Genomic DNA, 17,625 nt, shown 5'->3' on the forward strand with positions numbered 1-17,625 from the left:
ATATGAAATTCCTCATAGTTTTAACACCTTTTTGTACTGGAATAGAAAATTGCAGAATTCCTAGTGAAGTAGAAAATCAAGTTGCAACCCTTAGCTCTGATCCCTCTGGACTTACAGTCAGATACCAATAGTTATAATATAAACCAGCCTCTAAGAATTGAAGTTTCATGGCAAGCTGGTTAACCAGTAACTGAAATTATGGTTACATCTGTCCAAGGGCAGAGACATACAGCAAAAAGACACTGCTAGCATAGACTGATCCCTTGCCAAGTTTGTGTTGTGATTCCTCAGCACCTAATTATTTCTACTTTAATTAAAATTTCTTGTAAAACTTTCGTTGTTTCCTTCCCTAAATGATCTGCTTCTGCAGACTAGAGTCTCTCATCTCCTACCAAAATTGCAAATGGAGCTGGATGGAAATTATGACCTTCTTAGTTTGCTGGAAATGTTAGTATTTTTTCAATCCAAGCATTTCTTATTTCTTTTAAAAACAAGGTGTCTTAAAAAGTTGCAAGTCTGATAGAAATTTTGCATTTTCACAGGACAAAATGTTTCTGTTACAATATTGAACCCTTTTGAGTAAATAAAATGAAATTATTTCAATCATTTTGAAACAAATTGCAAGACAGAGAGCTGAAATGATTTCACTAAATGTAACAAATTGTCCTATCCAAAAGCTTGATTTATTTTTTTTTTTTTAATTCTGCTCATAGTGTGGAGGGAAAACTCAGATACTCTCAGCATTCAAATTTGTCAGTGTTCCAGCATGTGCTCTTCTCCTTGGAAAATCTCTGCAAACTCTTCAGGTACAGACAAAGGTTTATACATTGTTCAGAACAATGGGATTTGTCCTCCAGGTGGCACAAATCGATACATCAATACATCAATAAACCATATCAATAATTAATAATTAACCACATGTACCTGTGCTGAGGTTTAAAGGGCGTATACTTACATCTTCTCTGTTTTCTTCATTTTTCTTCAACCTATATTTAACTTATGCCTTACTCTCTTATATTAGCTTTTGTCTGTGATTGAGTTTTGCAGCATCAGGAGCAGAAATGCTTACCCCTTTTATCTTCCCAAAAAATGACCTAGAAAGAGAGATGTGGAATGGCTATAAGGTGCTGGCTAAATAGAAACTAGGTGCTTAAGGAGGACTTCAAGCATATGTATCATCTGCTGGTATGGCTCACCACAAGTATTGCTATCTGCAACCTGGAACTCCTTGGCATTTGCAGAAAGCAGCTGTTGCAGAGGAGCAGAAAGGGATCTTTGCACCTCTCCGGGTGGTAGGAACCCCACTGAACTTGTCTCAGCTGGAAGTAGCTATGTTACACAAGCTGTTCTCTTGCACTTGCTGCAAAGGATTGATATCATAAAGCAGTTAGCAATAGAAGACAGCTCTGAGGTGGTGATTAATTGCATTACACCTATTGTAATTATAAATTCCAGGTCACTCATCATTCTGGAAATCTGAAGGAGTTCAACCATCAGGGTGGAGTAAATGCAGACATCCATATTAAAGTGTTCCAATGAACACCCAACATACAAGGAATGTCTCCATGGGCTGTCTAAACATACACTGCACTTTTTTTTTCTTGCCCTTTGGGCAGAGAAAGTATGTAATCAGTAAGGCACACAGGACAGATTTGCAATTGTCATTCGATTTAACTCCATAAAAATTTTTCTTACCTGCAAATATTCCCCTTTGGCACAACTTTTCACTCCACAGAAAAAGGGTGAAGATGCTTTTGCTTCCCAGGCAGTGAGGAAGGAATATGATGGGACCCTATGTTTTTGAAAGAAGGAGTAAACTGCTGAAAAGTACAGAAAATTTCTTGGTGTGGGAGAACTGCAAGTTTTTACTAGCGTATCTCTCTGCAAGAGCACACATAGAAAAGGGTGTCAGCAGCAGCACATTTATTACAACTTTAAAATAACAGTGGTAAAACCAGACTAGATCAGATCTGTGGTCTGTGGCAGAATGAGAAGAAGATGCTGAAGGGGAGGGTGGACAATTCCTGCTGCAAGGAAGAGGGCATCTTCAGCTCCTGCTGTAGGTCTCATCCAAGCCTGATGTACTAGGAGAGTCTCAATATATGAGGTTGAATGTGCTTTCCAAAGCTAATCTCATGTTGCGATATTCACAATATTGCCAATTTAGATAGTCCATTCCAGGAACTGATTCAGACAGGTCCTAGAGGCAATCTTGCCGTTACATTTTCATTAGCAGCTTCCTGAATTGCAGTGCCTCAGGGACCTCCTCTTGCCCAACAGACTTGCCAAGGCAGACCCATCATGGCCATAACCCCAGTGATATCAGATTTGCCCTCTTCAAATGACTCCTGAGACCTTTAGTTAAAGTGGAGAAGTACTGAGGAAAGGCAGCATGTTTTTATTTGATGCCTGCCCCCTCCCTTTGCTATCTCATAAGTAGTCATAACAGCTGTAAATTTAAACTCAGCTGGAAAAGTGGTAGGAAAAGTGGCAGAAAAAAAAAAAAAAAAGTATCAGGAAAGTGCTCCCTGCAGAGCAAAGCTAGTGGCTTTGTCTCCTCTACATGCACGACATGCCTGCGATAATTTCTTCATGCCTGGGGATCAGTACTGCCATAGGGACAGACTTTCTGGGTGATGCTACTCTTCTCCTAGTCCATACAAACCCTGTCCAGCTGCTGCTCCTTGCCCGCTTCGCACCCCACTGGGAAGGATGGAGGCAGCATCTTCCATCCTCCTGGCTGACCTCTCCTCCTCCCTTCACCTTCCTGGGGGGATTTCTGCCTACCTTGTGGTGTGCAGAGTTGGGGGCAGCAGGAAAGATCTCGTGGTTTTCAAAAACAGACCCTCTCAAAACAGACCTTTCAAAAACAGGCTGCCTCTCTCCATGTTTGTGAGGGACAAAGGTTTCTCTGGAAAGTCCAAGGATGGGGAAAACACGCAAATATCTAGAAAATGGGACTGTGGTAAACATCCCCTCATGTTCTATTCAGCCGTTGATAATGTAAACCACTGACATAGAACAGGGACAAATCTGTTAGTAAACCATGCAGGCACTCCAGTCTTAAAGCTTCTTTTCTTTAAGGTTGCCATTTCATGACTGATTTAAACTCATTCAAGTCCTTCTTGCTGTTGAAAAAGTAATCCCATCTCCAGCTCAGCCAGGCAGTCCTTCCTCTCCCTTGTACTCACACCAAAGTTCAAAAAAAAAAAAAAAAAAAAAGTGACACCCTAAAGTTGGTGTGATCCACACAGAAGCTGACCAAGCTCTTGCAGAACAGATTTTGGACATGTGGGAGCTGCCTGGATTTTCGGTAATAGCCAAACAATGACTGAAATTTGTCAGTGCATGCAAGGATTGCTTGGCTACCCCAGTCTCAGCATGGGACTAGTCCCTGTCCAAAGAAAGGAGCCAGGGGGAGTTCAAGAGCTGCTTCAGAAAATGCCTGGGTGCTTGAAGCACATTTCAGGTCACTCTCCATGGATTTGAAGCCAAAATAAAAAAGTGAGGTTAGGATATGGAGGATGTCCTAGTATTGGTCATGCCATTTGATAGCCTTAAACTAGGCTGAAATTCTCCAAAACCCAATGTTTGGAGAGGATGGGGTCACCTAAGTTCCTTGTCAGCACTTTTCAAACTAAAAGGACAAAGCTCTGTAGCAATGCTTTGTAGGGTCAAAGCCCTGGGTAGCAAATGGTGCTTCTGCCCCTTTGCCCTTATAAGTATCCAGACCCTCACGTGCATCCTTCTTCACAGGGTGAAATGCATTGTTCAGACAGCTCAGTCCTCAGCCTCCAAACACCAGTGTTGCTCTAATGAAATTCCTCGTAGTCACCAGAAAGCTGCGATTTATAAGAATTCATGTGTTGATGGGGGGAGGAGGGGACATGACTCTCCCAGAGGAAACCTCACTTGACAATGTCGCCTTCCTATACTTCCTAGCAGAGACTCAGTGGGGGATGACCAACTGTGAAAAAATTTTACTAATGTCCCAGGACACGAATTATGATTATTTGCTGGGCTTTCACCCACCATGGGGAATTCTGGCTTGTGACATCACCCTATTGTTCCCGCTGGTGCCAAAAACACGCTGGGATCCCGTCTTCTCAATGGTTAAAGCGCTTTCCTGTTTGCTCGTTCCTGGTTTCCAAACAGCGCATTTCATGAATGCTGCACGGGACGTCTCTTTTCTTAAGCGTTTTTGTCCCTTTCGTCATGTCTGCCTGGAACTCTTCACAATGAAGTGAACAATGTATTCCTACAGTCAGAAACAAAAGGGAAAAAATAACTGCAGGAGGCAAAGCCCATCTTTGGCATTTAGGACCCTGTGTACAGCTTTGTTCCTTCTTTGGAAGCCTTGTTTGTGTAGCCCAGACCCGTCCCTCTGCTCCAGCCTGTTGTTTTTCTTAGCAATTTTAGTGTGGTGCTAATGCCAGGAGTGTTGGCCCTGGGAAACCATGTCCCCTGCTCTTTGTCAGGGGAGCAGGGACAGTCACAGGAGCAGCTTCTCTGTGGCCAGGGAGAACCACCGCTCTCAGTCCAGGCTGAACCTCCCAGCCCATGGTACAAAGAGGAATTGAATGCTTGGCCTAAAATGAGGAGCTGCTCTTGAAACAATGATAGTTACATACCAGGGTAATAATCTGAGGGGATGGTTGATGCTGAAACAGCTGTTTTGCCTTATGCCTAGAAGGAGTTCTCTGCAAGCCTACAGGCAAATTGCTTTGTAAAAGTCATCGTTTATCATGTGGAAATTCTCTAGTCCTGTACAAAGCTGTCAGAGCACAGTCAGTTCAAAACTCTCCTGGTCAATGCAATCCCAATCCCACCTCTGTAAGACTCCTACATGCCTCTCACAAGCAGAGATCTTTGTCCATAGCTTCACATCCTTTAAGATCTTTGAAGCACTGGTGCCAAACATCTATACATATGCTGGTCAGGTTTGTGCCTGCTCAACACAGTAGGGTATTTCCTGGAGAAAAAAATGAGTTCAAACTCCAGTCAGTAAGCATATATGAACAAGAGGGTGTAACATTTGCTCCATTTTCTGAAGCAGTGTAAATCACTCTTGGGATTTATGAGAGATGAACAAAACAAGGGAGAGATCTTGGATGAAAGGCCTGGTTTGTAAAGTTATTTTTGTACCTGGCATTAAAGGCAGATACCTAGCAGATAACCCAGCACTTGTCTTCTTCTAGTAACACAGTATAAGAGCTTTACAGATACAAGTACCTTCAGGTGCTTCTCGGAAATGTAGGCTAATTGACAAAGCTATGGACACAAAAGGAGTCTGATAAAAGAAATACTTTGAACCCAGATCTCCAAAACCTCAGATTAATTTAGGACTCCCAGAGGAACGAGAAGTTTTCATGCAAAGAAGTCCTCTGCTATCCTTTCAGTAAATGAATCCTGGAAAGGCATATAACCGTGGCTCTGCCTCATGCTTTGTGCAAATGACTGGTAGCTCCCTTTCTAAGAAAGTGCCCCTTCATCAAGCAAAATGATATAATTCATTACCCAGCCTCTGTGTTACCTCTGTGTGGGTAACTACTGCTGCGTTACCTTCCCCACGTCGAGAATATCTTCTTTCATTCTGCAGTGACCAGAGTGTGGATCACAGAAACTGGAGCCAGGGCAGATTTATTAAATCACTGGATTGGCATCTGGAATGTCATCTAGTATCTAAACTCAGACATAAGTCTGAAACTTGGCACAGCTGGAATATGGGCTGTAACAGGTAACACTGCTATTGTACTTCCCTATTGTCTTTAGAATTATTGTTGCATTGGTACAGAGGTCAAAATCTTCCCTCCTTTTGCTTCTGCTTGTTTGCTGCTCACACAAAAGTGTTATTTTATCAGTTACAACGTTGTTTTCTTTCTTTTCTTTTTTTTTTTTTTTTTTTTTTTTTTTGTAAGTTTTCATTATTCCTGATTTTCTCTGCCTAATGTTTCTTATACCTTGTTATTATAGCTGCATCTCTGGCTGTATGTTTTTCATCTTTCTTGGCCTCCTGTGCCCCCTCACTCCATCCCCACTCAATAAATGGAGCTCTCTGCTGTATCTATGCTTTCATGTGCCATCAGGATCAGAGCTGTTTGGTGAATAGAGCAATAATTTCCCCTGAGCGTATTATTCTGATTCCACTATGGACTCTCCCCTGCACACAACTTTTGTGTTCATTTCCATGAATACAGAGAGGGATTCACCCTGCTGCTTGGTCAGGGTGAATGTTAAAACCTCTCGTCATTGCTAGCAGGAATGCAATCGTAACCCATTTTACTGCCATGAGATACAGTGAGCAGGAGCTATTGCTCAGGTGAAATCAGGTTTCCACATCCTGCCTCACTGCATTTTTCTTTCCACTCCTCCACTGTGCATTAGACCTCACACTGAATCACTGTAATTCACATCAGCTTGTATCTTTTCATGACAACAGTGTAATAAAAACCTAAATAGTTCATAGTAAACAGATAAAAATACACTCCCTTTCCTAAGAAGCCTTGAGAAAGTCAAGCATAGTAGTAAGGTTTTTTTGTTGTTTTGTTTTGTTTTTGGCTTTTCTAACCAACTTGTGCTCTTATGCATGGTTCCACTCCCAAGATGTGCTCAGGATCTGTGAGGCCAGGAGCTGTCTCTCTGAGCTGGAGTGGTGGGACGTGCAGTGCCTGGGAGCTGCTCCCATCCCTGCTGTGGCCAGCACCCAGCGCTCTTCTGGAGGACAGTTTCCTACCCCCGCATGAAGCACCTGATGGGCAAGACAAAGCGGCTTTACCTGGCTCCTCATGCACTCCAGGAGTTACCCGGTATATTTTACATTCTTTGAATTCTAAAAATGTGCAGGTAGTGTTGAGTATGCTGTTACTGATGTTGAAGCAAAATCAGGCAGCAGTCAGGCAGTTTTACTGCAGACAATCCTAATTGCTTAACATGGCAAAAGACTTTAAACTGATTTGATGAAAAAAAAAATAGTGAGAAGGAAAGTAGAGACGGTAAATTTCATTTAAGAGATATACCTTGCTAAAAGGAGTAACAATTTAACCTGAAGTTTACTTGGTTTGAATTATGCTTGCTCTACCCGGGTTCAATCAGCCTTCCTGTGTGGAGCAGTTTAGCCTGCTAATTTCTGCCTTCGCACTTAGATTTTGGAGTTTGGGGCATTTTTTTTGCCATGCCCAGAGGAGCAATGCGGAGCTGCAGGAACAAGGGTGACCCTCCCTCTGCGGGGACATGGCCGGGGGCAGCCCCACGCGTGGGGCAGGGAGCAGCGGGCTCCCACGGCGCTGCCTGCACCCCTCCCGCTCCATCTGCCGGCCGCGGCTGCACACTACGGCCTGCCCGTACTGCTGCCGGCAGCGTGGGCAGCAGCAAACCCCACTCGGGGCGCCCCCCACGGAGGGAAAAACCTGCGCACAGACGCCTATACACACCATACCCACGCATCAAGAAGCCCCCGCCGTCTCCCCGCGTGGGAATGTGCCCCACACCGTCCCCATCCCCACGCTGCCCCTCGGGTTGGAGGAGCCCACGCGTGTTTCTGGCAGCTGGGGGGAGCGGCGGGGCTGGCGGCGTGCCGAGGGGGCTGGAGCGGGGTGGGAGGTGGACGAGGGCGGCCCCGGGGGCCGCCACCGCCCCCCACGCGTGCCCGGGTCCCGCTGCATTCCCCCGCGGCCGTTTCACGCGGCGGGGCGGAGCGCGGCCGTGACGCGGCGGCGGCGGGGCTATAAAGCACCTGCCGGGAGCCCGCTGCCTCCAGACGCATCGCGGCGGCTCTGGGTGAAGCACCGTAGGGCAGGAGGAGAGGGAAAAACAGAAAGGGAAAAAAAAAAAAATTGGAGGAAAAAAATAAATTAGAAATCCTCCAAGCCTCTCTCCTGCCAGCTCAGCCCATTCCTGCGAGTCCCGCGGCCATGCCCAGCCACCCCGCCGGTGCCGTGCTGCTGGCGCTCGCCCTCTGCATCCTCCTGGAAGATGGTGAGTCTGGGCTGGGGAGTGGGGGCAGGAGGGTGCCCCATGGGGGGCTTTACGTGGCAGCTCCGCTGTGCCCCAGCTGGGTTATGCAAGTCCTTGGTGAGCCCGAGCAGCCAGGCTGCACCTCTTGCTTGCATATTGAAATCGCCCTAATGCTTGCTGGGGTTGTAATTGCAGAGGTGTAATTGCAACGGGTGCTCCGGCACTCCGCACCGAGCCTGCAACTCATCCCTTCCTCCTTCTGCTGCAGGTATGGGCCAGCCTCCTCTGGAGTCCCACCTCGCTGCGGCTGGCACAGCGCACCTGAGGACCAAGCGATGTTCTTGCAACAGCTGGCTGGATAAAGAGTGCATTTACTTCTGTCACCTGGATATTATCTGGGTCAACACACCTGGGTAAGTGTGCAAATAGTTTTTTTTTGGGGGGTGGCTCTGTGGATGAGTGACGGGGCTTTCTGATCCAGGGTGGGCTTTGGTTGGAGGAGGGTAAGAAAGGGTCCCAGCCCCGTGAGGTTCTTGCAGCACCTGCACCACAGAGCATTGAGAGTTCAGCCCTTCCCAACTTGTGGAAAGGGAAAAACTGTGCTTCTGCTCAGGAGTTTCAGCATAATCCACAGGCGAGGGGGTTGAAAGCACAGGGCGCTGCCTCCCCATGGCTTTATCTTTATTTGAGATTTGTACCTCTGCAAGGCAAAAGCAATACCAAGATGTTATAACTGCAAGACAGATAAGTTACTTTACCCTCTCGCAAACTGTAACCCTGCCTGCTGCCTGCCAGCATTGTTAATGAGACAGTGGTGGGTTGGCACTAAAGTCCCGTGGCTGCCAAGTCCTGCCCTCAAGAATGTTAAAGCAGCTTTCTATGCAGTTTCAGACCAATGGCCAATGCTTTGTAGCAAAACACATGTACTCAGGTGTGGTTATAATCATGCTTGCTAACGTGCAATTACAACTCACTGCTTGCTCGGTGAATAGTTTCAATCACTGCCAATCCTAAACCCTCTGGGAGGGTAGATTGCGATCAGAGATGGAGTGGGAATGCACACATGCTAACAGCTCCAAAAGCATGCTGTGAGCAGAAGAACCTGTTATGTCCCCAAGACATCTTGATTTGTACTATGTCCTGCATATACAAAACTTCTGGGAGAGGGATAGCCTTGACATCTCCATTGAGAAATTGGCTACTCGCTGCCGGAGTGGCTGGTGAGCTGAGGCAGCCGTGCTCCTCGTGCTCCTCATCACCTTAATCATCTGTCAGCTCACCCAGCCCAGCCCGTGCAGCAGCCTTTGTGCAGGCACTCGGGTGCTGCAGCAAGGAGAGAAAATGCCACTTGCAGCCCAGCACATGCTGGCACAGCAATCTCCTTGGGAGGGGTAAGGTAAACAGTAGGTGGGAGAGGAGCTGGAGTTTAAAGGCTTTAAATTATCAGTGGCCTTTTCACCTTATGTCTATAGATGAGTCTTTTATTATCATGGTGTTGGCTTGGCTGCCACCCAAGACTATGTTATAAACCTGTTGGTTAATAAAAAGTTAGTTGCATAGCTGATTTCTCTTGTTTTCAACAGACACACCGCTCCCTATGGCTTGGGAAGCCCGCCAAGGCGGCGCAAGAGGTCGCTCAGCAGGTGCGAGTGCTCGCACTCGAGGGACAGCATCTGTACCAACTTCTGCCAGCCGAAACCTGGGTGAGTTGAGGGGATCCTGGGGGCTGCTTGGCGACGGTGCAAATAGGTGGCTGAAGCTTGGAGCTACAGTAGCTCTCCTGCCTCCCTGCAGCTCTTTGCAAACATCTGGAACTTGTCTAGTGGCTTTCATTCCTCTCCCAAGAAGCCCTGGCAAAGTGTCACCAGGGTGTTTTTGTTGTACAATAGTCTCTTTACTAGCTGATATGAAGCAATGTTACTCCATCCCTCCTGGTGCCAGCAAGCTGAGGAAGTGCTGGGTGTGCTGGTGGGAAGGGAGCTGCTGGCAGCACGCTGGGAGAGGGGTGAGTGGGGGGTGTGAAGCTGCTTTGGGATGCCACTGTCTCCTCCGAGCTGGGACTTGAAGTCAAGTACCTTCTGTAGCATGCTGTGTATCATGCACACTCTCACTGGTCTCATTGCAGCCAGCAGTATAGAGGAGTGCATCCTCTATGGGAGTGGGGGGGGAGGAGCAAAGTTATTGAAGAGATGTCATTAATTTCTTACTAAAGCAATAGTTGAAACCCTCAGTCATTAAATATGACGATGAATTGAGCAAGGTCTGACAAAAGAGGATAGCAGTAAAAGTGAGCTATAGATAACTCAAAGAGCTGCAATTAACCCTTCAAAAATCAGCATTGAGCTGTCTTAGGCTGTCACTGGTGACATTAGAGCAGGATTCCCCTGGTCCCTGCTGTAGCATGGCTGTATGCCCGTGGCTCATGCATCTCTTCTTGCTCCTTAGGTACCGCCAGAGTTTGAAGCTCCCAGCAAGCTCTGGAACATCGATGAAGGCTCCACAGAGTGATGATAGGAAGCCTTCCCCTCATGGCCTGCTGAGAGCTCTCAGGTAAGTGTGCCATTTAAACCCACTCTGAATTTATCTCACAAGTGCTTGAAAATCTGGGATTATGACCACAGTAGTTGCTATTTGGATTAGACCTGGCTTCCCCCCTCCCTTTAAATTAGTGGACTTGACCATTTCTGCTGTGTAGAACTGACAGCTAACAGCTGAGGGAACCTTTTTTATTATTATTTTTTTTGCCTCCTCCCACACTAGAGGAATACTCCATAATATAATTCTTGATTGGAGTGGGAAGTTCCTCTGATAAGGGGTGGGTGATGTATAAGAAGAGAGAGAGGGATGTCATCCCATAGGAAAATGGTTAATTGAGTAGCAGCTTCGGACCAAAGCTCTTCTTACATCCCATCACTGAACTGTGGAACTCTGTGCTGGAAGAGATCATGGATTCCAGAAGTGTAAAGGAATTAAAGGATGCTGGTAAATTCAAGGTGGATTGTTCCATTGGTGGCAGTTAAATCAGATGCAATGGGAACAATATTTGAAAGGCAGATCTGGGAAAGCACCAGCTGGGCCATCCCAGCTGAAAAAGGGGTATTGGGCTGCGGCTTAATACAGCTGCAGCTAGAAATGTCCACTCTTCTTTCCCCCTTCTTCTGACTCACAAAACCAAAAAACAACAAAAAAAACAACAAAAAATACACTGACTGGTTGGCAAAAAGCATAATATAGTCTGTTGCTGAGAATTGGGAAAATGGACTGGAGAATGAACCTCTTGTCTCTTCTGGTCACAGGGATCTTGCTGATTCCAGCCTGCAGTTCAGCAAGCAGCAGCACTATTCTCAGAGGAATGCTCAGCCAACAGTTTTGCCTTGGAAGAAAAGCATCTGGAAGAAGAAGAGATAAGGAACAGGTGCAAACCAAGTTCGCCAGAAGAATCTGGAGTCCTGTGGGTGCCGCTAACTCCGCTGTCGGTAGTTAGAGCTGAAGGAAAGGCCATGAGCAGAGGGGGGAAGAAGTGGAAGTCTCCATGCTGCTGTTGCGTGAACGAGTACTGCATGCACTCCAGAGACTGTCATAAAGAGAAATCAGTGTCTCTCTATACAGTCCTAGATGTGTTGTGGAGCTGAATTGTGCCTTTTTGGATCAGGCAAGGGTCTTACTGGTAGAGTACTTGCTTAACTCTGCACTGGAGTCCTAGGCAGGTGGTCAGCCCACTCTGGGAGGTCAAATCACTTCCAAAACAAACAGCTCTGGGCAATCTGGACCTGGCAGCACTGAACACTCATATCACTGGCCTGGTCTGCCCTGCCTTTGGACCAAATTTGAGCATGGTTCAAGCTTGGCCCCCTTCAGACATAGTCTGGTAGGTGGGCGTAAGCTGCCTCCAGTGTGGCCTGCCTCTGGGCCCACCTTTGCACTTTTTTCTCTTGTCAGACAGTGCAATGTGCAAATGAATGAGACTCCCATGGTAAAACAGCTCCCAGTTTATATAAAAAGTTATATCACCTTGAAGCCTGAAAGCCAACTGAGTGGTCAGTGGCATTCTTTGGCTGAGAAGTTCCCTGAAGGGCCATCCTATAGTGGCTCTTCAGGTGAATGATAGCTTGCTTCCACTGGAGCTTGCACCAAACCCAAGCACGGCCCCTGCCACTGGCAGAGCAGCGTCTGGGGGGGAGGCTCATACAGAGCTGAATTTCATCTGCAGCTTCTGGTCCTGCCATGAAGGAACCCTGTGCATGGAGCCCCCTGGAGCCCTGGGGAGGGAGGGTCTGAGGCAGAGATGAGCTGCTGGTCTGGGTGGGGTCGGTGCTGTGAACCTGGCTCATTCACTGGGATGTACTCTTTGTGGGGCAGAGCTCCTCCAGCTCTTCACCCCATATCCCAGCTTGCTTTCAGCTCTGCCTGAAAGGAAGGGCTAGGGGCAGAGAAGATGGGTGGTGGGAAAATGGCACGCAAAGGCTTGCTTGCTGCTTTGCTTAGATCAGGTTTCTGAGTCAGACCCTATATAACAAATAACCAGTATATGGATAGCATGTCACTATGAGAAGTGTAACCAGAATAGGCAAGGGGCAGCCAGGTGGGATTAACAAGGAAAAAAGGATCAGTAGGAAGAGAAATGTCTGCACAGCTTTAGAAGAAAGGGTTGGACTTAAACCCATGCCAAAATTATGGATGCTTCCCCAGAGCAGCACTGTGATGCTGGCTCAGAGGAGGGAAGGAGTAATTTGGAATTAACACCGAGCCCAGAACCTAGAAACCCATCTTCTAGGCAAACAGACTCAATGATCTGGAACTGTATTGCGAATGCACTTTTGCTTGCCTGGGCAGATTAACTTCTATTATAAATTGTGGCTGCAACTGTCATCTGGTTAGTGCAGATAAATAATTGCTGTCCTGGATCCACTGTTTGGTCCCCCTTGCTGCCCAGTCCAGTATTACAGAAGAGCATTTAAAAAGACTGCTTGAAGTTGGTGATGGACCAAAATCTGTGGTTGTTGCAAGTGTAGTCCCATTGGACATACAAAATACTTCCTTGATTTTGCTTTAAGCCCTAGAGAGGGGGGCAAAATGAGACCAACTGATTGTATTGTAAATGAAACAACAAGCTAATCATTTGGTCCCCAAAGCTGCAGTGAAACTTTTTTCTATTTGACCTTCTGAAGGTTTGAGTCATTTGGAAAAAAAAAACTTTTAAAAAATCCTGAAAGGGTTTGTTCCAAAGGAAACTTTGCACATGGTTTAATGTGAGCCTAGTAATTTAAAATAAAACTACTGCTGTAAAGTACTATGTATATCTCCTTATGTGCATAATGTCTCATCTTTAAGTGACTGATTGCACACATGCCGTATGTAGCATCCTGACATCTGTATATTTATTTAAATCTATTGATTTTTAGATGGTAATTTGCAAAGTTTAATTTGTAATAAATAATGACAAAACTCAATATGATTTTTCTTCCTTATCTGATGGTTGGGTGGTGGTGAATGATAAACAATAACAAAAAAATCACAGATGGACAAAAGCATCATTACAGAGAATGGGACAGCAGAGCTGGGGGAGAAAGGGGATGCTGTGCATTCTTGTGAATGGTCCTGAAATTTTGCTCTCTGCAAGTCCTTTCATCTAACTTAAAAATTCCTTTACTTAAAAGAAATGCCTTGTTCCTTTCCAGATGGGAATATAGATGTGAAATGATCCTGAGCCTGGTGTGCTTAGGGCTGTGGGTGCTGGGAGCAGCTTGAATCCTTATGCTAAAATATCTAGTTAAATGTTTTCTTGTGGTAGAATCCTTTGCCTCAAATCACTTTAGCAGGTCTGGCTGTGGCTGTCAGCATCAGAGGGACAGAGTGATCACACAGCCTCTCTGTCTCACCAACTTTTAGAATTGAATTGTGCGTGTATTTTTTTTTCTTTTTCTTTCTTTCTTTTTTTTTTTTTTAATCTTTTGTCTTTTTAGTGTGTTTGTTTGTTTTTTAAAGTATAGTTAAAAGACCATCATCCCGTTAAAGTTGTGCATGAAGACCACATCATAGATTATTCTGGTGTAGTTAACTCAGTGAATTTCATGGTGCAGCTGTGAGAAGGAAACAAAAAAACAAACAACAACAACAACAACCACAACAAAACCTACAACAACAGCAACAAAACACATTAGCATAATAGCTAACACTGTGCTTGCTGCATACCTACCACTTACACACTTTGTTGGGAGTTTCCATGGTTTTCTGGAAATAGTAGTTTAGAGAGCTGCAGCTCCTGTCCTTTCCTCCTGGCCACCTTCTTTGGTAGGACTGCACATCCCATGGCCAAGTCTCCACCCTGTGACTTGGTGTCAGGGCATGCAAAAATCTGATTCTTTCAGATGTTTCCATGACTTCAAGTGCCATGACATATGGGACAAAAAGGGGAAAAAAGGTACCCTGAAACACAGCAACAGGCCTAAATTTCCTGTGTATAATATCTGAGGTGTGTGTTTGGGATGATTTCCAGAGTGACCTGCTTGGGCTGATTCCAGGTGATATGAATGAGGAAGGTGAGGGCTGCTGGACATTCATTCATTTCCCAGGAAATATTTCCACACCATCTGGAATGTCTACTGAACCAGTCTTGGGCCTAGCCTTTTGTTTGTCTTTCTTAAGACAGGTTTAAGTCACTTATTTTGGTGACCTTAGTTGGCCTGGAAGCATTGGCCTTCCCCTGCTGGTGGAGGACAAAGCCACCCCTGCCCGAGCCCTGACAGCCGCCAGGGAAACAGTGTCAGAGGAGCATTGCATTTGCTGGAGCTGTGACCATGGGATGCTCTCCAGCCCTTCTTGCATCTGGGCTAGAAGCAAGACATCTGAAAAAAGAGTGAGAAAATTTGGACTAATCCATTTAATGCTTTTGATATTGTTGTTTTCCTGCCTAAGGTCAATGAATAGAGAAAAAAATTCACACAGGGCTGAATGATGGAAAGTCTGTCAGGGCAGGCTGTCCACATTCACCTGGGGAAGCTTTGAACTCCCTGGTGAGTTTTCCAGAAGGAAATACGGGGTGTCAACATTTCTGAAAATGCAGAACAGAAGTACCATGGGCCAAGCATCCAGAAGAGTCCCCCAAGGCCCTGATCACAAAACTCAGAAGAGCTCCTGGCTAGGATCTTATATCAGGCCCCTCAAGTGTGCCACTGAGAGTCGAGGGATCATTGGAGCCTGGCAGGAACCCCACAGCATTGCCTGTACCAACCCCAACGTCTGTGCAGAGCCCCATCCTCCAGGTATGGTTTTAATTACAAGAGCTAATTAAATTTCACCCAAAGGCAGAAGTGAGGGAAGACATTTAAAAGTATCTTAATTAGGGTGAAAAGAGAAGAGAGGACTGTTTATTCTGACGTTACTGAATTCAGTGATAAAGATTAGTTGAAGTGTGTTGCAGGAGACATATTTTATAAATTCTCATACAGGAGAGAATAGAATTAAAAAAACAAAACAAAACAAAACAAAACACAAACAACAACAACAACAACAACAACAACAACAACACAAAACTTTATCAAATAGAAAAATCCAGGAAAGCAAGCAACTTCCAAAGCCAGTTTTAAATATAATTAATTGGGTAACTTTCTTAAGACACAGCCTTTCAATTCATAGTTCATCATCTATTTGATAATTCCCATAAAAGAGGAACCCTTGTGCCCTACATGTGACTGGCATTTTTTTTCTGCAGTACGAGTTCCTGAAGAAAAGTCCTTTATAGCATCCTACAGACAGCTGGCTTTTCTTTTGCTTTGTGGAACAGAACCACAGAACCTCATCAGGTTAGGCTTTTTTTTTTTTTTTTTAACTTTTATTTGTATCTCACATTTGTTGAACTGGTAAGTTTTGTTTGGGAGATGGGTTGACATAAAAACAAAAAGATGCTTTGGGTGAAATGTGTTTGGATACATGCCTGTCCAAGGTCTCTGCCAGTCTTTGATGCATACATGGAAAGCAGAGTCTGTCCGTAGCAGGTATCTACTCTACTAGAAGATTTTCCTACCCAGCATTTTTAAACTTTTCCCTGTTTTAGTTTGGATCTCCCTGTAGAAGAGCTGGTCTTATGAAATATGATGCAGGGTAGAACAGGAGGTCAAAAGAGATGATAATTGGTGATGGGTAATGCTTTCCTATGGGCCAAAGGCTGGTTCCCATGTCTTTGTTTTCAGCATCTTTGTCCTGAGCTGCAAGGCCAGTGGCTCTATGGATACTGCAGTATGGCCCAGCAGTATAGACTTCCCAGCAGCCGGGTCACTATCTAAGTGATTTACTCTATTAATCAGGCAATTCTGTATGTGAGTAAAGCCAAAGCTAAGATGCACGGAGGCAGGTATTCTGCTAAGGTTCTTCTCTCTGTGAAACACCTCCAGTGAGCAAATGTGCTGTAATGCCGAACTTAGAATAAGGTAGTTAAATGAAACAGGCTTCTCAGCGTCCTCCTCCACCAAAACTGGTGTTCAGGATCTCCAGCTGGATAGGCCATGGTACATCCCTGTCATCTGGCTTGCACCTTTCAGACTAAGACAAAACATGGCACATGGCACTGGGCAGTTGTGGCCCAGCAAATGCAGGGCTTGATTATGCTTCTGTGTTTAAAGATTCCAGATCTTGTCTCTTGCCCCAGTATCCTTGGTTGTGAAGGTTATTGACTTTACTGGTCATCTTGAGCAGGCTGGGGGAGGAAAAAGCAGATTCACAGTGGTTGTCAGTTCTGTAATTCATGCCTTCTGCCACAGGCTGCTGAATTCTCTGTGGTCAGCTATATCCTGCAGCTTCTTTGGGGGTCTCCCAGCACTATGGGATGAGGAAAGCCATGTGATCTTTTGAACGTGTTGCCTAGGTGTAGATGTCATAGTAACTGACCTTAGCTCTGTGCCCCCAGATGAAGACTTCCCACCACAGAAACAGCAGCAGGAAGAGTCACAGCTTCCAAGATGGTACAAAGCTACAGGTGAAGGGGTTAATTAATGGATTCCACAAGCACAGATTTGCTCTGGTTCAACCTTAACTCAGGCTCAAGGCTGAAAGGGATCCCTCTGGTGGGGTTTCAAGCCTTTGTCTTTTCATATTTAAGTCTTTTCCCCTGACACCTCCAGCTCTCTGTGGCTGAAATTTCCATTGCCCTGTCTTGTCTGATCCAGGCAACAGTGAAGTACAAAACACTGAAATCCCTCCCATTACGTCCCAAATTTAAGCCTTCATCACATCCTCTAGGATGTTGGTAGACAAGCAGGAGGCAGAGAGGCTGAGGCAGGCAGTGCCAGCATGAAACCGTTGAGTTAAGCACACTCCTATCTGTCACACGTTCCTCTGACACTCAGCAGGTACATTTTGCTGCCTCTGAGCCTGTATGAAATCCTTTTCTCCACCTCACACCCGCTCACGGATGAGTAACTGAGTGCCTCTCCCCATCCGACTTCCTCAAGACCTTTGAAGCAACCTTACAGCCACTCCCATGTCAAAAGAAAGCCGTGTGTTCCTCTGCTCAGCGCTGCTCCATCAGGCTGTCCTGCACAGGAGAGATGGTTTCACGGACCCTCCTTGAAGGAGGGTCTTCCTGAAGCTGCTAGGTCAACCTAACAACCTGCAGCAGGGCAACCCAGCACCCCTCCAACCTCACCCTGCGTTGGCACCTCGGCTAGACTGGCTCTG

At 45.8% G+C, this 17,625-nt stretch overlaps 1 protein-coding gene across 1 annotated transcript; it reads left to right on the forward strand.

Moving 5' to 3' along the window:
- Positions 1-7,750: 7,750 nt before the first annotated feature.
- Positions 7,751-11,557, forward strand: EDN2 (endothelin 2). Its single transcript, XM_084496824.1, has 5 exons — positions 7,751-7,974; positions 8,222-8,366; positions 9,537-9,656; positions 10,399-10,503; positions 11,250-11,557. The coding sequence occupies exons 1-5, from the start codon at positions 7,911-7,913 to the stop codon at positions 11,359-11,361; spliced, it is 546 nt and encodes a 181-aa protein (XP_084352950.1). The 5' UTR covers positions 7,751-7,910; the 3' UTR covers positions 11,362-11,557.
- The last annotated feature ends 6,068 nt before the right edge of the window (positions 11,558-17,625 follow it).

Source organism: Aythya ferina (assembly GCF_964211825.1).
Source record: "Aythya ferina genome assembly, chromosome: 24".
NCBI lineage: Eukaryota > Metazoa > Chordata > Aves > Anseriformes > Anatidae > Aythya > Aythya ferina.